Raw genomic sequence first — 20602 nt, forward strand, 5'->3', positions numbered from 1 at the left:
ACATATAAATGTCTGGAGTTGGACATCCACAGGGATTAAAAATATACTTTTCTTTGTAAAGATGGATTATTGCATCATGTTTTCTCTGCTGTTTACCTCTGTAGGCCATTTTCTTCCCATGGTGCACTGATTTTACTTCTTTGGGTTTCTGGGCTGCTTTCATTTCTTGACTTCTTAAAACTAATAAGCACAGAAAAATAGATTTATCTTTAAAAAAATCAACTTTTAAAAAACAACTGGACATGCATTTTCACATCCCACTCTATAGAAATTCTTTTTAAGGAATTTGTTTTCCATGGTGCTGTATTTTCCCCCAGTACCTTCCTCTGGGAAAGAATCCATTGGGTCAGATTAGACAATACTTCCCTCCCCCACCCCCAGTCCGATTGACCACATGGAGAAGTGTGCAAGTGCGCTCTGTTCCAGTACAGTAGCTCCACCTCCATTATTCCCATACATCCACATGGGGACACAGAATCCCCATACTGCCCATGCACACAAGCCAAATCATGGTACTGATTACCAGATTTCCCCTCCGCCCGCCCCACCAGGGAACCGACAGTGTGATTTTGCCCTATGTAGGCTTTTATCCATACAAGTCACACGTCAATGATTTGTCCCCACCTGGATGCTTGAAGATGGCAGTGGTGAGGCGTACTGGGTTGGCAGGGAGAGCAGGTGCATTTATCCCCTCCATGTGATCAGCCAGATAAATATAATCTAATCCAACCTGTTGTCAGGAGCAGTCAGGAACAGAAACTGGGCCTCCTGATCTGAGTTCTGCTACCCCTTATAGTGAGCCACTCAAGGCTGCAAAAAGAAGGCTGAAACAGCTGTCTTATCCTTACAGGTCTTAGCCACTCAGGCAGACCTCTGGCTCCCCCTTATCTGACCTGGCTGTAATAGAAGCTGCCATGTCAAACCTGGATCTTTGCCAGGACAACAGTCAAACCTGTCAAGGTGGCTTTGTCTTTGTGGCTGTCTAGGAACTGTCCAAGTATCAACACTCCCCAAGCATGTTTGCCTATTCCACAGCTGTCTCTCAAGAACAGGGGTGCAAAACTACTGGCCCATGGGCCAAATTTGGTCCTCCACGGATTCCTCCTGCACCCCCTTCCCCACCAAACCACCACACCTATTGGTGGTTTTCCAGGTTTTGTGCAGTCCCCCCACACACATTCTAAATTGTTGAAATGCCTCCCCTAAAGCTTAGTTACTGGCAATAAGGGCTTTAAGCTAAAATATACTGGTATTTTCGCCCTACCCCATTTTGCCTTTTGCTCCACCACCGCTGGAATGCAGCCCTTGAAAGCTTCTCTGAAACTGAATTTGGCCCTCAGCCTGAAAGAGGTTCTGCCACCTGATCATGTGAAATAAACGAGGGGCAGAGTGTAGCTGGAAATATTCTTTCCTCGAGCGTTCCCACTCCAGCCATTGAATAAGCTGATGCTATGTCACAGAACGTTCTTGGAATTGTACACGTAGGACCTGGGCGCAGAACACATAGGACCTGGGCGCAGAAAATGGTGTGTGCTGCAGGGGCAATGTAAAGATAGAAAACTTGTGAGGCAGAGCAATTCAGGGAACTGAGAATCTAGGGGAGTGACAGAAACTTGAGCCTGATGGAAGGGACTATGCAACTAATGGAATGGATGTGGAAGACCTAATTGGCTAGAGGGGTAATGTTCTGTTGGCAGGAAGGGATGTAAAGAAGCCAAATTTTACACATTGTTTCAAAATATCCATATAAAATCTTTGGCTGCATTTCTCTGGGGTTTTCCAGGTTTGCACAACATATATAACCTCAGCTTACAATATGTTATTCTCAGGAAGGATCACCTATGGCTCAGTGGGAAAGAGGGCCAGTCAGTTTTCAAGCCTGAAAAGGCTGGGAATACATGCTACAGTCATTTCCAAAGTACTATTCAAAGACTATAATCTAGTTTGCACAACACGGCTGGGTGGTGGTGATGATTGTTGTTGTTGTTTGTTGTTGTTGTTGTTATTATTATTATTATTACCACCCGCCTTTTTCCCCAACACAGGGACTCAAGGCGGCTTTACAACATTAAAAACGTGTACAGTTAAAACATATAAATATAAATATACAAAAGTTAAAAATATAATTAAATCAATAATATTAAAATTGTATAAAATTTTAGAATTTAAAAAAGCCAACAACAATATAAACAATAATATCAATCCATCCATCATGGGTTATAATGGGTTATTTATACCACAATAAGTCATGATGTGCACCAGGGGTGTGTGGCTGCCTTTTCCATATGCAAAAAGGTTCAGGGTTGTGCAGTGTCATGCGAACCTGCCCATCATGGGTTATCGAGGGTTAAACAACCCTCGTATAGTACTCAATTAGTAATAGTGTTATGTGAGGGTTGTTAAGCCTTTGAATAACCCACGATGGCTGAGTTAACATGACATGGTTCGCCACCTGTGCCATGCGAACTGGCCCTAACAAAGGATTTAGTAACGGATTTAGTATCTGTGCTGGACCCCACTTGGTGCAGGCAATTTGCCTGCTTGACTTCTAAACTACCTTTAAGCCTCAGACTTTACATTCAGAAAGAAGCTTAATTACTTATTCTCACATGATGGAAAACTCACAAAACTCTTAGCAACGTGGTTGTAAAATATGTAAAAATGCAATTACAATTCCCTTATCACCTTACTGCTAAACTGAATTTGGTTTAAAAAAAAAGTCTATCCCTGGACATTTTTCTGCTCACTGATATGGAGAATGCGGTTAAGGTTGGAAGAAATTCTGTGTGTGTGTGTGTGTATGTATGCAATCTGTGTGTCCATATGCAATCTGTGTGTCCGTATCCAATGAGGCTTTAAAACAGAGAGCACACTAATCCTGGGTGGTGAATTGAATGTATTAGATTCCTAAGCTCTCTGTCATTTAGAGCAAAGACACATTTCACAGCCATAGTACTAAATCACAGCAGCACTCCACATATTAGGATTATCTCCAGCGAAACGCTTGAGAAGGGAATAAACTGTCTCAGATTCTTTGAAAAAGGGTTGGGATGTGAATTTCATGGATGATTTCAGTTCTTTAACTTATATTGTATAGTGATAGATGACAGGCTATCTTTTCAGCAATTAACAAGAGGTTAAGCTTCGATGATTAGGCTTAAAAGGGTTACTTGGAAACATCTTTTAAAGTGTTCTGTGAGACTGATTTCCAGAACTAGAAGGGATGGCTAAACCGTTTTAACCATTGTAGCTGACAATGATAAAGCACCAGGTATCTCGAAATGACACTCCCAGCAGTAAAGCTCCAGCACCTTATCTTTTGCATCACCAAGGCAGTGTGTCTGCTGAAGGAACTGCAGTCTGAACTGTTACCCAGAGGCACCACACAGGCAGCATTACAAACCTCATCAGCTGGTTCAGTCCTGCTCAGATGGCTGACCCTACCATAAAGCAAAGTGAGGCGGGTGTCTCAGGCAGCTGCTTTTGGTTATCATGAAAGGGCACCAACTTCTTAGTTATTTGTTTTGTTATTGTTGTATTTTGAGTGGCAGTAAAAGGAAGAGGCCCTTGTGGGTTTTTCTACCTCAGGTACCAAAACAACTTGACTGACCTTGAATACTATGCACCTTGACTGGGGTGAGGGGTGGGGATGCCATTTGCTGCTCCACCTCAGGCAGCAAAATGTCTAGGCCTAGCCCTGGAACCAATGCAACTCCATCAGGCTCGATAAAGCATGCTCTTTCATCTGAACATCCTATCTCTGAATAAGAAGGCCCTGACAGACTAACCTCTGGCTTCCCGTTGTTCCTCAGCATCTTGGAATCTGACAGTTTGCCTGCCTTCTCTGCTAGCCTTTCTGTGCCTACTAGCCACCATAATGGAAACCTGACCATCATGAGTCTTAGACCATGACACTTGTCTCTCGCCCTATAAGTTGATGGTTTCGTCCCTCCTGATATTGGGGACATGATCCTGTTATGACTTGGAATAGCAACACACACACCGCTACCAGGAAACACTTGCAAAGACTCATTTGTAAACAAGATTATAACAGTAAATAAGGTGGCAAAAAGAGTCAGGTTTCAGACATGGTGGGCCAGAATGCACAAACCTGGTCTCGATCCACAAGCCTATAATTTAGTGGAAGGGGAAGTATTTTTCATACATTACCAAGGAAATAAAGAAATCTTTCATGCCCAGCTTGTTCTCTAGCCCCTTTTCTAATGCTCCGATGGCCCACCCAAGAAGTTTTGCTCCCACACAAACAAATACATTCCCTCCTGCATTTCCACTGAGACATGTTCGCCTTTCAGTGTACTTGCCCTATTTTCTTTCTGTCCATTCAGACAGTTTAAAAATCCAATTTGGGAGATTGTTTGACAGATACATTACAGATATAGTGTGACAGACAAAGATCTGGCATGATAACACAGACATAAGGATAAGTTTTTGTTTTTAATTATTTATCATTTTAGAAGCACTTTTCTGCATACAGATGCCCACCATATTTTTTACATTTGGACAATCGTCTTTTTTTCCTGTGCCGAACAGAAGCAGGAGTAAAACCATTTAAGGGGGAGCAATCATTGCATAGTTCCAGAAGTGCACAGATAAGGGATGGAAAGATGCAGTGTCTCTTCTCCACCCTTCATGCGCAGACGTTCTTTAAACTGGAAGCTAGTCTGTTTTCTTGGTAGGATTGTGGCTGGTTCCTGGAGTGCTCAGAGAAGTCACACACACTCTCTTCAGTTCTTGTGTTAGTCCATGATATTGTGTCTCATGTCGAAAAGCACACATGGTTTTCTGCAGCAAACAACACCCCAGATCACACCAAGAATGATTTACTTTAACAGAGAAATGACTATTTGAACTTCTGTGGTTGCATTAATAAAGGGGAGTATAATCTATGTTGTTGTTCAGTCGTTAAGTTGTGTCCGACTCTTCATGACCACATGGACCATAGCACGCCAGGCCTTCCTGTCCTCCGCTCTCTCCCGGAGTGTGCTCAGGTTCATATTCATTGCATCGGTGATGCTATCTAGCCATCTCATTCTCTGCCATCCCCTTCTCCTTTTGCCTTCAGTCTTTCCCAGCATCAGGGTCTTTTCCAGTGAGTTTTCTCTTCGCATTAGGTGGCCAAAATATTTGAGCTTCAGCTTCAGTATCTGTCTTTCGAATGAACAGTCAGGGTTGATTTCCTTTAGGATTGACTGATTTGACCTCCTTGCAGTCCAGGGGACTCGTAAGAGTCTTCTCCAGCACCACAGTTCGAAAGCATCAATTCTTCGGCACTCAGCCTTCCTTATAGTCCAGCTCTCACAGCCATACGTTGCTACTGGGAAAACCATAGCTTTGATTATACAGACCTTTGTCAGCAAGGTGATGTCTCTGCTTCTTACTATGCTGTCTAGGTTTGCCATAGCTTTCCTCCCAAGGAGCAAGCGTCTTTTAATTTCATGGCTACAGTCACCGTCTGCGGTGATCTTGGAGCCCAAGAAAATAAGATATGTCATTGCTTCTATTTCTTCCCCTTCTATATGCCAGGAAGTGATGGGGCCAGATGCCATGATCTTAGTTTTTTTAATGTTGAGTTTCAAACCAGCTTTTGCACTCTCCTCTTTCACCCTCAACAAGAGGCTCTTTAGATCTTCTTCGTTTTCTGCCATTAGGGTGGTATCGTCTGCGTATCTGAGGTTGTTAATAATTCTCCCGGCAATCTTAATTCCAACCTGTGATTCATCCAACCTGGCGTTTCTCATGATGTACTCTGCATATAAGTTAAATAAGCAGGGCGACAATATGCAGCCTTGTCATCCTCCTTTCCCAATTTTGAACCAATCGGTTGTTCCATGTCTGGTTCTTACTGTTGCTTCTTGGCCCTCGTACAGGTTTCTCAGGAGACAGGTAAGGTGGTCTGGTACTCCCATCTCTTTAAGAATTCGCCAGAGTTTGTTGTGGTCCACATAATCAAAGGCTTTAGCGTAGTCAATGAAGCAGAAATAGACGTTTTTCTGGAATTCTCTTGCTTTCTCCATGATCCAGCGAATGTTGGCGATTTGATCTCTAGTTCCTCTGCCTCTTCGAAACCACGCTTGTACTTCCGGTAGTTCTCGGTTCACATACTGCTGAAGCCTAGCTTGTAGGATTTTGAGCATAACTTTGCTGGCATGTGAAATGAGCGCAATTGTATGGTAGTTTGAACACTCTTTGGCGTTGCTCTTCTTTGGAATTGGAATGTAAACTGACCTGTTCCAGTCTTGTTGCCACTGTTGAGTGTTCCAAATTTGTTGGCATATTGTGTGCAGCACTTTAATAGCATCATCTTTTAGGATTTTAAATAGCTCAGCTGGAATACTGTCATCTCCGCTAGCTTTGTTGTTAGTAATGCTTCCTAAGGCCCACTTGACTTCACTCTCTAGGATGTCCGGCTCAAGTTCCGTGACCGCACTATCATGGCTATCAGGGACATTCAGATCTTTCCTGTATAGTTCTTCTGTGTATTCTTTCCACCTCTTCTTCATTTCATCTGCTTCTGTTAGGTCCCTGCCTTCTTTGTCCTTTATCATGCCCACCTTTGCACAAACTGTTCCCTTGATATCTCCAATTTTCTTGAAGAGATCTCTAGTCTTTCCCATTCTACGCTCATTCATTCTTGAAGGTGTTGTAATTTCTACTTTGCAGAAGTAGAACTGAGATTAATTATTTGGTTATGAACATTCAGCAAGTCCATAGCTAAACACAGATTTTCCAAGGAGGCCAACAGCCTAGATCCAATCTCTGGTTCCTTCCAGCTTTAAAAATCTATCAGCATCTCAAAGATCTTCTGTTAGACTTATTAGCACTGTTACAGGCAACTTTTTCTAGCTCTTTTATCATTACCTTTTTATTGGTGAGGGAGCAATAATTTTGGTAGTTCCTTCATTTTGTCCCGTTTCTCTGTGTGTAATAACCTGGTTTGTACAATGTGATCCTGAAAGAAAACAAATTTATTTTTAGAAAATTTTAGTGGCTCTCTTGCACATTTGGGCACATCATGTATACATACATGTATTTAACCACATCTTCAATCTTTGAAGATTGTGTTGCAGATTTCTTATACACTGTTCTAAAAACAGCCAACATATTAGTTTTCATTAAAAAAACAAACATCTAGTGTTTCAAGAAAAGTAAGCAAGTCTCAGACCTCTCACTGGCCTCATTCTGTACTGTGTAATGCTTCAATACAAAAAGAGAAATATATTGTGCTCTTATGTAATATAAACTTTTCCCAAAAGGCATGGGTACAATTCTCACAGATCCATTGGTCAAATAGGAGGCAAGAGTTTACCCCCTTTAAGTGGGAGGCGGTGTTTATAAATCAAACACTTATGAAAATTCTGCAGAATAATTTACTAAGCTACTGCACATAACAGGGAGCTAGGACAAGTCATCAACATCATAGCTATGGGGAAACTACTGAAGAGAAGATGAGAGGAGGAAAACACACCAAGGACCTGTTAAGAAGTCTAAGCCAGCATTATGATCACTGAATAGGTAAGGATTTTGAAGGAGATAAAAAAAAGCCTCTGAAGGTTGAAGGCACTATGCAGATAAAAGATATGTGCGTAATTATGTCAATTACTCCTTAAAACTTAGCATGTAGTAATGTTTTAGAGCTAGTTACTGCACTGTGGGATGCTGCATGAAATAGTTCACAACTCCACAATAGGCAACATGATGAAAGTTGTATTAGCAAAGCTGCTATTGTAGCCTGTGACAGACTCTTCTATGAAAGGGTGAATCTCCCAAATACCTTGTCATTCTAGTAAATTACCCTGGAACATTAAGTAAAGATTCAGGATTTCTTCTGATATAACTTCAAAAAATCATCCCATAAATGCCCATGTTCTCTCATGGAGGCATGCATGTAAAAAAAAGTTATATGTGAATTTGTTATCCTTGTAACTTTCTAGTGACTAGGTAGGAAGTTAGATACTGCAGATAAAATATTTATTTGGTAGGTAACTTTGCCATCAAGGCAACTAATTACCAAGCCAAATGATCAGACACAAATCACTCCCCCTAAAAGCAAACTCAGGTGATGACTATCAACAGAAATGGAGCCAAAACAGCGTCACTGAGAAGCTGGAGAGAAGTATAAAAAACTAAGGAGTTAAAAACAACAACCTCAAACAGTCCAATGATGACTGAGCATGGTCAGTAGCCACAGAACGCTGAGTGTCAGTTGGAAAAAAATAACAGAAAACCAAGTGGGGCAAGGAAGGCAATGACCCAGTTTGCACATAATGACCAACGATAGGTTAAACAACTCATAGTCGGGGCTGCACAGGAGCAAGCAAGTACACTGCTCCTGGCCACTTGCCACTTCCCCTTTGCATCTGCTTTCACTTTCCAGCTGTTTGTCATGACAGGCTAACCTGGAACTCTGGGTTGCTGAGGGAGAAACAACCCAGAGTTTTAATCCAACAACAAACCATGGGTTAAAACTAGGGATGTACGAAAGTCACTTACCTTTTTGAAGGGTGACATTCGTGGGGGGGGAGGTGCTCCGTCCCTCCCCCCGAAATTCTGGCTGGGGGGGGAGGCGCTCCGTCCCTCCCCCCCGAATCCTGGCCGGCCGGCTCCGCTCCGCAGGGATTCTGCGGAGCCGCCGGCCAGCTCCGCCAGCGGCCGGACATCCGGCCGCTGGCTAGCAGGGATGCAAATGGCGGCGGACGTAGCCGCTGCTGTTTGCGTCCCTGCAGTCAGCCATGATAGGCTACGTAAATGTTTACGTAGCCTATCACAGCTGATTTAAAAGAAGAAAAAAAACGCGCGTATGCAAATGGCGGCGCCCATGGGCGCTGCCATCTGCGTTCCTTATTTTGGCACGTCTTAGTCTACGTAAACATTTACATAGACTAAGACGGCGAAAATAAGGGGAACGCAAATAGCATAGCGTCTACGCTATTTGCGTTCCCCTTATTTTCGCCGTCTTAGTCTACGTAAATGTTTACGTAGGCTAAGACGTGCCAAAATAAGGAACACAAATGGCGGCGCCCATGGGCGCCGCCATTTGCGTATGCGTGTTGTTGTTTTTATTTTAAATCAGCTGTGATAGGCTACGTAAACATTTACGTAGCCTATCACGGTGTTTTTTAAAAATCTAGCCATGATAGGCTACGTAAAACTTTACGTAGCCTATCACGTTTGTTTGTTTGTTTTTTTAACTGGAAATGGCGGCGGTGGCAGCTGGTCAGAAGACCGGCAGCCGCCGCCAAACCGCCGCCGCCGGGAAAATCCGCCCAAGGTAAGTCCCGTCCCGGCGGGGGCGAGGGGGGCAGACCGTTCCGCCACCGATTTCAGGGGGCCGAATGTGCTGGCATTCAGCCTCGCTGAGATTCGTGGTGGAATTCTCTGACATCCCTAGTTAAAACCCTGGATTGTTTCCTCCTCAACAACCCAGAGTGCTGGATTCACACATCACAACAAACAATGCAAGAATGCGGTATTCCTGGGTTGTTTAGCAACGTGGAAGCGGCAAGCACGTGGAAGGCAACATGGTTGCTTGCTCCGACGCAGCCCCAATTGCCTATGGAATGTTTAACCCATAGTTTGTTATTATGTGTGAACCAGGCCAAAGAATAGAATGACTTGCTTGGACGCAATGACTAGCTTGAAGTTTGAACAGAAGCATGCCTGTTAGGATGGAGATCCCCCTTCTTGGTTTTTAAATCACTAAAGATTGAAGTGTTTCTGCTTAATAAAGAAAATAAATGGCTACTGCCTTCCAGAATCAAGTGGTGAAATGGTCAGACACCAACTCAATCCCACAAAGCATGCTACATAGATTATGCCCATGGCTCAAATAGTTGCCAGAGCAGGCCAGAACAAGTTTGCCAGAACACTTCCTGAAGATCCTTAGCTTTCCAGGAGATTCCAGTTAGCTGACTCACCCCCGTTTACTTCCCAAGCTCTTTCCCAAACATTTGACACACATACACATGGTATATTTGTAACAACAACTCACACTGCCTCAAATCCAGCTCTAAGGGTTCAATATTCCATCTATATGTGACTGGAATAAGGGAATGGGATACTGAACCCTTGTTGCAGGGATCAAGTTTGCTGCTGTTTGCTTTTATTTTTTTTAACCAGAGGGAGATGTGTACTTCATCACTATAAAGGGTGGCATACAGCCTGCAAAGTTTAAGAAAAAAAGTAAACAGTTCCAGAATGGCAGGGCATTACTGCAAGGGAGAGGATAGCCTTCCTAGCCTTTACAACTTTATTTTAATTTTTAAAGGATTAGCTGAGCACTTCCAAGTTTAAATAATAGCAGACAAATATTCAGCATCTGGAGAATTAAAATGAAATAAAGTTATATGTGTGCATATGTATAAAAAGGTAAGTGATCAGAAAATGGTATGGGTATGTAAGACGTGTTGTGTCACTTATCACTGATGGTATCACAGGAACAATCAATAGGTACCAACAGACTTAGATGATTGCATTCTACACTGCATTCAGTTCTGCGCCCCATACAGACAGGACAAAGTGTAGAGCAGCCTTACCCAACCTAGTGCCCTCCAGATGTTTTGGACTACAACTCTCATCAGCCCCTGCCACATGGTCAGTGATGATGGAAGTTGGAAGTCTAAAACATCTGGAAGGCACCAGGTTAGGGAAAGCTGGTGTAGAGACTCTACACATACAAAACAAGGGTCTGGTACAATAATCCTGGTACCTGCACTCAGCTCTTAAAGCAGAATGCATGTAAAACCCTCCCTGACCTGCCATGGCTGCACTGGGCATGTTATCTATGCAATAATTGCTACGAGTCCTGATGGCTATTTGCTACCTCAAGTGTCAGAGGCAGTATGCCTATGTATATCAGATGCTGGGGAACAGGAGTGGGAGAGTGCTGCTGCACTCATGTCCTGCTTGTGGGTTTTCCACAAGCTGGGAAGCTGATTGGCCACTGTGTGAACAGAATGCTGGACTAGATGGACCCTTGATCTGATCCAGCAGGGCTCTTCTTATGTTCTTAACAGAATGTTGCTGTGAAGGACATATGGAGCATTTCACTATAGCTCAGCTGTGGCTGAAAAGAATGTACTGGAGGCATCTTGTGTTGGGGATGGGCAGGAAGAGCAGCCTTTACTGGGGGATGACAGTTGTCCAATGGTAGATTGAAAAAGTGATCACAGTGGGTGAGATCTAACATCGCATGAGTGGATGTTTACACAGCAGGACCTTTCCCCTCCCCACCTGCAGCCTGGCCAGATTTGCTCCAGGGGGTCCCCCTCCAGAATGGATTTTGGGGATACGCAGGAGCCATCACCCCCTCCCCATTCTGCCGATGGAAGCTGTGGTGTCAATGGGAGGGGATAACTGCACACAACCCAGAGTTGACACAGGAGGTTTTAACAAAATATGTGCATTGCTATCTTTTTGTACATAGCTGTATAAAAACACTTTTTGCAGAAGCCATCCTGTGTGGGCCAGAAAGAGGTCCACTCAAAGTAAACTGCAGTAATAAGAAGCTGAAGGTCTGTATTACACAAGAGTACAGCTTTTCCAATGAAACATGCAGTGGATTATTCCAATAATTAGGAAGTTTAGTGCCAGGGAATGGAAGTGTCAAATGACAATAATTCATCAGTCTGAATGAAAGAATGTATGGATTAAAGCTTTCTCATTCTACTTTTTAATTCCTTCTTCCTTTTATTTTAGTTTTGTAAAATTAGATGAAAACAAAACACTACAAAACTATTACATCTTAATGGAATTTCAAAATAGTGCTGCAGTTCCAAGATCCGATTTATGATCCTAGAAAAGAGATGAAGTAAATGAGTAAGCTTTTGTTGCTTGTAAACATTAACTACTGTGGTCAAAGAATGACCATTTTTTAGTACTTCCAGAGACTTACTTAACTGTGTTAGTATGAGATTAAGATGGGATTTTCTATACCTTGCTCATGGGTGATATCCCAGTAACAAACAAGTAACCTATGTTTCTGATGCCCAAATCCTTAAATAAGCTTTGTGGATCAAGTTGTTATATGTATGCTTGAGCATTTCATTATACACCAAATAAAGTACACCAGAAATAAAGCCTACTGTCATCTAGCTTAATAAAATCAGTATATACTGAATATATAAGTATAAAATATATAAAAGGAATTGCAGTGTAATATCTGAAAACTGGAAGTATGTAATCTTATAACAACTTTAACATAGAATTGTGCCATTTTATAATCTGACAAGTCAAAGTCTGTGCAATAAGGGAGTAGCCAGTTCAGTTACTGGCTATAGTCATAAACCAGAGTTTAGCATCACAAGAACAAGACACAGCAAGTCTCAAGATCTTGCGCTTCCCACCCCACCCCTGTCTTTGATGCAGTCACAAGGAGGCGTCTGGAAGCTTTGGGTTCCATTTTAGATTAACTGCAGCTGCTTGTGATGTCCAAACTTTCTTTTCAGTTTCTCAATTCCTGAAAAAATTATTCACAGAGATTCTAGAGAGCCTAGAAGAGCAATCCTTTCTGGGGCACCACAGAATGCTGTGGATCTCTTCCTCTGTGCCCATAGACAGAGCTTCGAGTGCAGAGGAGGAGATCCAGTCATGTATCTTTCTGTCAATTCCCACGTCCAAGCTGCTATGGAAAGCTCCAGAGCGGCTCCTTGGAAGAGGTCAGGGAAGGTGGAAAGGGGGCATGGTGGTGGGCAGGGAGGGTGAAGGAGAGGCATGGATCCGCAATATCTGGAAGCTTCTCCATCACCCATCCTTGCCCACTGGGATGTAGGAAAGCTAGACGGATGGCAAAACAACAACATCGGAGTAATGGGAAGCTGTAAAAGCCTCCATCCCCTTCCCCACACTGCCTGCCAGGCTTTCAATAGATAAAGCAATCCATAGGACTGTGCTCTTAGCTTGTCACATTGTACAGCTTGGGTCATTTTAATCCATCCTAAGACACTGCCTAATTGAAACAGTAACACATTACAAGCAAAGGTCAAGACCAGGTCAAGGTTTCCATTGTTTCTTGGAAAACAATGGAACATGGGTACATATGTTAATCTTTAAATCCCATATATTTTAATGAGACCTTAGGATGTATAACGTTCTTTGGATGGTTCCCTTAGGTGCTATTTATCATCTATTACACATTTTAGAAATGTATAATTTGCACGATTTTTTTCCATTACATAATTGAATGGGGTATATATGGAAGTGTGTTTAAACAGACCGTGTTTGACTTCTTGCTAAAAGAAAGGGGGGAATCTGCATCACTGAAACATTTTTAGATAAATTGCATCATGTAGTTGGGGAAGTCTCTGATAATATCTTGAGCTCATTTCCTTTAAAAGAAAAACTTAAAATAATTCTGGAGAGTGAGGGTGGGCAACTTGCATCCCTCCAAATGATGTTAGGCTCCAAATCCCATGAGCTCCAGCCAGCATGGCCAATGATCAGGGATATTGGGAGTTTTAGTCCAAGAACATCTTAAAGGCCACAGGTTGCCCACCCCTGCTGGTGACAGAAGTCAGCTATAGTTTCATATTTTTCTCAAATAATTCACAGAACGCATCAGATGGCAAGCTCAACAGGGGTGTGCCACTTGTAGCCCTCCAGATGTTATGGCCTACAACTACCATCAGTCCTAGCCAACATAGACAATTGTGACAGATGGTGGAGGTTGTAGGCAAAACCGAGTTGCCCACCCCTGAACTAGGCTAACTGGACTAAGCATTCTGCTGTTTCTAGTAGGAGACAAATATAGTTTGAATAAGAAGTTATGAAATGAAAGAGCTTGCTAAATATGAAATTCTGAATGGCATGACAAACCTAATTTTTTTTTTTAAAATGGGAAAAGAATTAATTTACCAATTTGTATATTGCCAGTACTGAGAAACAGGAGAACATTTAAGAGGCCATTACTTCTTATTTTAAACAATGAAAAAATAAGGAAGCCATAACCTATAAGGAAAATATTACAAACGTGAGAATAATCTGCCAGAGAGCAGTTATGTTCCAATTTAACATATTGATACTTTGCCTTGACTTCTTCCAAGACCTGGATGACACATATGTTCTGCAAGGTAAATCAAAAGCAGGTAGCCATATTGTTCCATTTGTATAAAATTCAAAAGACCAGTAAGAGGGCAATTCTATGACCCCTGGACAGAATCTGAGGGGCCATAAGATTGTTCAGATTCCCCCTTCCGAGGTCAGAGACAGCATTCTGCCCTCAGAAGGGGGACTCGGAGATCCGACCCTACTTCCCTGCCCCCTCGCAGCTGGCTGCCCTCTGAGGTCAGAAAAGCAACCTTGGAAGAGGAAGAAAAGGGGTGTTCTAATGGGTGGGGAGGGGAGGAGGTCGGAGAGGCCAGGATATGAGTTAACCCTAGCCTCCTCCAGCCTCTTTTCCTCCCTCTTTGAAGTGCCCTTGCTAGAAAGCCTGTCTAGCAAAGATTGCCTCCACCACTCCTCCCGCCCTGCCTTGGATGATCAGACCTCCAAGTTCAGGGGCTTCCAATCACAAAGGGCACAATCAATAGGATTGTGCACTAAAATAATATATGTATTTTATTCATTATTCATGCATCTAAGCAGGGCTAACATTAGTTACCAGGGAGATGTGGCCATTAGGGGGCAAGCAGACAGCTAAGTTCTAGTTATATGTAATGCAGGAAGAACGTGTAGCCTACTTCCTCTCACGAAGTGGCAATATTGAACATTTTATGCCATTGTGGCTGTTATTACTATATACATCCATACATCCATATTATAATATTCCCTTTAGGTCATGAAACAGTAATGGGTACACCACAATTGCTAAACCACTGTATGTGCTAAGTGAACTACAACAGCTAACTAACAACAGTCCTCAGCCAGGCTCTGGCTGCACTAAACTCCCTTCCAATTTCTACCTATCTGGATTTAGGTCTCTTTATGCTAGAGGTCCTCGGAGATTTCGCATTACAGCCACAGTAACATATACTCTAGAAACAGTTTATCCACATGGGGAGTATGATAAATGAAGTTATTTGGACTTGTGCTTCTGAGAGTTTCCCGAATTTTAAGTAACCTGCAACCCCCTTGCCCCCGCAACCATGTTTTATATGCTGTACTATCAAATAATCACAATGAACACATCCAAAACTAAAAACCTTTCTTAATGGCATTTTCAAAAATGTCTAGAAAAAAGACAGAAAGTGGGACAATTTTTCTGTGAACTGCCCAGACGGTTTTAGCTATGGGGCGGTATAGAAATATAATAAATGAAAGCTTAAACTCTAAGCAGAAGCAAAGCAAGAATACTCAACACACACACACAAATACACATGCACAGCCATCTTATACTGCCATATCCCAAAACAACAAGGTGCATTTGCTCGCACGAGAAAATATGTAACGATCTGTAAGGAAAGGAATGCCAGCCTGACACAATTACACAATGTAAATTGCTTGCATTTTCTGAGAAGCAAAACTACAACCTCTCCCAAGGCTGCTTCCAAACCTAGAGGGTGAAATAATGATACCGTTGGAGACATTAACTTTTGTTAGACATAAAACAGGCTGTAAATAGCATGGAATATTTCTGGGGCATGCAGATGCCCAGATCTTCTGTTCTGATAGTTCTTGCTCTAATAAGGTGTTGTTTGAGAAATTCTATGAGGAGAACATGTCAGGATTCCTGTCCAAGTTGCCCCACCCAATATTTAAAAAAAATTAGTGGAGTAGTACTCTGCTCTTTACATGACTGTCCAAATAAATATGTATGGAAATTATTAGCATTTAAACTAGGCACTTGATTTTAAAAGGTGGAGTTTTCGAAACCATTCAGTACCAGCTTAATTCTCCTCCCATCAACTGCAAAGTTGAATGTTTAGCTTCAGTTAAATTTGGGCCAATCTGCATGTGACATTAGTCACATGTTTAAACAAGCATATTTAACCTGGCTGCTTTAATTTTGGAGAAAAAGCCGCCACAGCACCCCAATCTACACTCGAACAGCTGTCTGCTGGAAATTACCTGGCTATTTGCCCCTGAAAGGTGCTGTTTAATGCAAACAGCACCTTTGAGGGCAAGCAGCAGTCAGCTATCAGACAGTTCAACAGAAAACCAGCACAGGCAGGGTCCCAATCCTGTTTGGGAGCATGTTCCTGATTGGGGCCCCATGACTGCTTTTTCTCCAAAATAAAAGTGGCCAGTTTAAGCATGTTTGTTTAAATATGTGACTAATGTAATATGCAGTTTGGTCCTTAAAGTTTACGTAAGTTAAGAACACAAATACATTATTTCCTAGGGAAAAAGATAAGAATTAGGATGGAGTTTAGAATTAATCAATCAATTATAATTGTGCAATCGATCCTAACAAAATATGTTTTATATCTTAAGTTTATTTGTCTAAAGAATTCCCTCTTACTTAAATTCCAATGTAAACAGGGACTGTTCAGTTTAGCATGGCTTACCAATCAGTTGTGTTTTTGATGTTCTTTTTGGATACGTCTTACTACGACTTCTTTCAACTGTTTGGTCAGGTCGAGGAAGCTGGACAGAAAGGTCTCTGTTCATTTGCAAAGCTGTCCTCCCACTAAAAAATTCAACAAAATGTATTTAATGAGTAAATGGAAAATTGCAAAGTAAAACTAAAAAATATCTGTATTTTAGAAGAAAAAAACTTTTATTTAAGTTTAATTTAAAGCTTGCCCTATTCCTGAGTCACAACATAATTCAAGCAAGCTATTCTATAGTTAGACAATAAACGGAAAAATATGGTTTATTGTCCTCACTTCCTACACCCCCTCACCCGCTTCCCAGTTTAATGCAAGGTGTCTCTCTCTACCCAACCAAACTCCCTCCACGCTTTCCAGCTCATATTGCAAATTATAGTGAAAAGGACAGCAATCTTGCATTTTGTACTTCTTTAACTTCCGTCTTTCTCTTGGTCAGCTCAGCGCTTAGAGAGCTTCAGTCAATTGCTCTATTAAGCATTTGTACCCCCTCCACAAGATAAACAAAAATAAAGGATCTCACAACAACAATCCCTGAATGGACATAAAATAGACACAAAAGTGCATAATATGTGTTTTCCCCTCAGTTTCCTTCTACCAGCTGAAGACTCCAGGGATTACAAGGCATGTGCTCAGACCTTGAGCTATGTCTGCCTGTAAGCTACCAGGGGTGTATGATCTGAACCAGGGCCTCCAACAGCCAGTCTCTGATGCCATAACTCCTGTGCCACCAGTGCTCTGCTCCCTCAGCAAACCAGGAAGATTAGGTGCTGTGGATCAAGGGTGTCCTCTAGACTGGAGTTCTATCCTGAATACAGTCAGAGGACCCTCACAAGCCAATTGGGATACACCAGGTCCTATACAGCCTTTACATCCAAGTCAGCTCCTCAGTCTGAGAAACTTGTCTGATCAAGTAGCCACAGACTCCCCTGCCATATTTGCTTGATCCAGCACCTGGCCACCAGATTGTGTCAAAGTTTGGGAGTCTTGAAGTTTGTCCAAGGCGCAACACACACCTTCCCAGGACCACAAGCTGCTAATGAGATCAGCTCACGGGAAGGATGGCATTACTTCCTTCCTTCCTTCCTTACTTACAATATTTGTGTACTGGTCCATATCCAGAACAGATTTCGGAGCAGTGAACACAAAAGATAAAACAATAAAATAATAAAAATATTAAAACACCACCATTAAAATAATGATTTTTTTAAAAAAGCAGAATGCCAATAGAAACCGTGACTAATTAAGGAATTTTTCCTGGAACAATGCTGTTTTCAAGAGATGGCAGAAACAACACAGTGTTGCTGCTTGCCTGACCTCCAGAAGCAGGGAGTTCCAAAGAAAGGGGGCTGCCACGCTGAAGGTTCTTCTCCTGGTGGACTCCACTCAGGCCATAGGTCCATGTAGAACCACCAGGAGCAAACCCTCCAATGACGTCAGTGCCAGGCAGGTTGGTAAGGGAGAAGGCGCTCTCTCAGGTAACACGGTCCCAAGTTGTTTAGGGCTTTGTACACTTGTACGAAGTATGATATGGTTGCTACCAAAAACAGAGGCCACATGGGCAAACCATTATCTAAACTGGGATGCTGGTTGTGCAAAACAGATTCCTGTGCTGAAATGAACTGATTTTTGCCACACCATTGCAACCACATTCTTTCCCCCTGCCCCCACCCCACAGTTGACTGGACTACCACAGTGAAAATCACTTCAAACATGTGCAAACATTCATCCCTATGGTGCTTTGTCCATACCATTTTGATTTCTGATGGCAACTATGCCTCTAGAGAACTATGTACCTAGACCAATTAGATGACAAGAAGATTAAGGCAGTTATTTTTTAAATAGATTGTGGAAGTGGGAATATCAGCAACTACAGCTTTGTTCCTTCAGCATGACAAGCTGCAGATTCTGGACTTCCCATGTATAAATTAACAATTTAATATTACATTTAACATCTAATTAATGAATAATTAATTTAATTTATATCAAAGTTAAAGGTGTCCTGTCTTCCTTTGCTTCTTGTCGTCCTATATATGAATCCACTTGGAGTTGCAGCTAGTCCAAGACCAATGGATGGTCTCAGAAACCACTTAGTAGATCATGGACTCCTTTACCCAGGGGATCTTAATTCAAGTGCCAATACCCCAGTTTACATGTCTGGCTGTGCAGTATTACAGTGCTATCCTCTATAATTTTATTTTGAAGCAAAACTGAATTTAGCTGGCAAATGCTTCTGTCAATTCCCCACCCCATTTAGTATTTCTCCAAAGGAAATTATCCAAGAACCCACACAAAATGCTTCCTCTGTTCAGAAGATAATAGCCAGGGAAGCCATGTTTTTGTGTGGCCTTATAACACAGCATATAATTTTTTTAAAAAAATACAGAGATTGTTTATATTGTATTTCTGTTTTAGTTTCCTAGAATACTTATCCTTACCAAAATGTGCAACATTTGGCCAAACTGAGCAAATAAAGGTCTGCTTCAGTGAGAGAAAAATGTGAGCAGAACATACAAGAATTCCGCTAAAAATCATACCACTCAAATTTTTGCATTTATCATATAGACAGTTTCACAAGCTGATTTAGACAATTAAACAATTCTAAATGTCTCTTTTACTGCAATATATATGTTAGCTCAGATCCAGCACCACAATATCTAATCCACAGGTAATGAAGAACAGGTACCTTGCTCACTGGAGTAGGACAGCTACCCAATGGTTTCAATTTAAAAATTGAAGATAAAGGGCAGAAAATATTTGTGAAATGGCAGGACAATGCTGCAACGAGAAAACAGCTGGTATTCGTAATTTTTTAAAGAAGTATATACCCCAGACTTAAATGGTCTAGCAAGGAAGCACACTGCCCTGAAAAAAATAATAATAAAACAAGACTTTTGAGATGATCACCACATGGTACAGGCATGGAAGGGACTTGATGTCAAGGGCATTATCCAATAGGTGCCTGTGATATTCATTCAACCATATTCCGCACAGTACCACAATTCATAAAAGCCCTGGTAGCTGGGGAAGTAACTGCATATTCCCAGTGACAATGTATTCATTGTTCCAGATTCCAGAAAATGTATTTTCTTGTTCCAGAAAATGTATTCATTTTCCAGATTCCATTGAATCTGGAAAATGCAGTATCTGCAGAACAGAAGTACTCTGGCAAACAGGATGGCACAACAAGTCAGCACCTCTGCTCATTTGATGCTCAATAAACCAATCGTATCAAAAGAGCCTAAGAATGCCTTTTGGCTCTGGAATACATCCGTTTCAAATACTGTAAAGTATAGAAAGTGGGAGAGACCTGTATTTTAACGTATTCTAATCAATGTAGCTTTTTAACGATTACCAACATAGGAATGTAAAAACCAACTTAAGCAACACTTGAAAAAGCTATCCAAAGTTACTACCAGAACAGTGTATTTACCATATAGACAGTTTCACAAGCTGATTTAGATGTCTTAGCATAAGAAAAAGTGTGGTCAGCATAGTCTAGAATTTCAAGATTTAAATGTCAAGCAATATGTTTTGTACGTAATATTAAACAAAGCATTTTAAGACTATAGCCATTTTGCAGACCTTTTCCTGTTGTTGCACAATAAGATCTGATAACACTATTGCAGTTTCAACAAAAGCAAAATTCGTGGACTTGCCAAGCTTTGTTCTTGAACAACTATTCATGATGCAAATACAACGCTTTTCTAGTGATAATTCCCAGTTGCCAAAACATCTGCAGTTGAATGACTGAAAAACATCCAGGTGGATTTGTCTAATGACTGAAGAGCAATTATATCGTATGTAAAAAAACAAAACAAACTATCATTATTACTAAGAGACTCGTATGAACTATCTCTGCAGGGACAGGTTCTGTTTTACCAACAAAATGCCAGTGGGGAGCCAAGAAGCAAAGTTTAGATCTCCCTATGCATCTGAATGTTTCCTTAGGCACACGTGCACTTCAGAAGTCTACATCTATACACTCAATTAGTTAGGCAAGCAAAAAGCTATCAGAGATTTAATTTCATTTTATATATTTCGTATTTTATGTCAATTTGCTAGTTATCCAGAAAACATGAATTGGACTTGCGATCCCA

At 41.6% G+C, this 20602-nt stretch overlaps 1 protein-coding gene across 5 annotated transcripts in view; it reads right to left on the bottom strand.

Moving 5' to 3' along the window:
- The window catches only part of EPB41L4A (erythrocyte membrane protein band 4.1 like 4A), a 161572-nt gene that overhangs the window by 27705 nt on the left and 113265 nt on the right, over positions 1 to 20602 (bottom strand). For 3 of the 5 annotated variants that reach the window (XM_084833866.1, XM_084833864.1, XM_084833868.1), the window contains exons 13-15: positions 16461 to 16582; positions 6880 to 6970; positions 97 to 180 (exon numbers count right to left, since the gene is read on the bottom strand). In XM_084833866.1, the coding sequence (XP_084689992.1) occupies positions 97 to 180; positions 6880 to 6970; positions 16461 to 16582 (297 nt within the window). The remainder of the gene's footprint in view (positions 1 to 96; positions 181 to 6879; positions 6971 to 16460; positions 16583 to 20602) is intronic. The other 2 variants (XM_084833867.1, XM_084833865.1) reach the window with 1 other exon arrangement.

This window comes from Heloderma suspectum, chromosome 2 (assembly GCF_057233095.1).
Source record: "Heloderma suspectum isolate Gila_16-S chromosome 2, 16-S_ref, whole genome shotgun sequence".
Lineage (NCBI taxonomy): Eukaryota > Metazoa > Chordata > Lepidosauria > Squamata > Helodermatidae > Heloderma > Heloderma suspectum.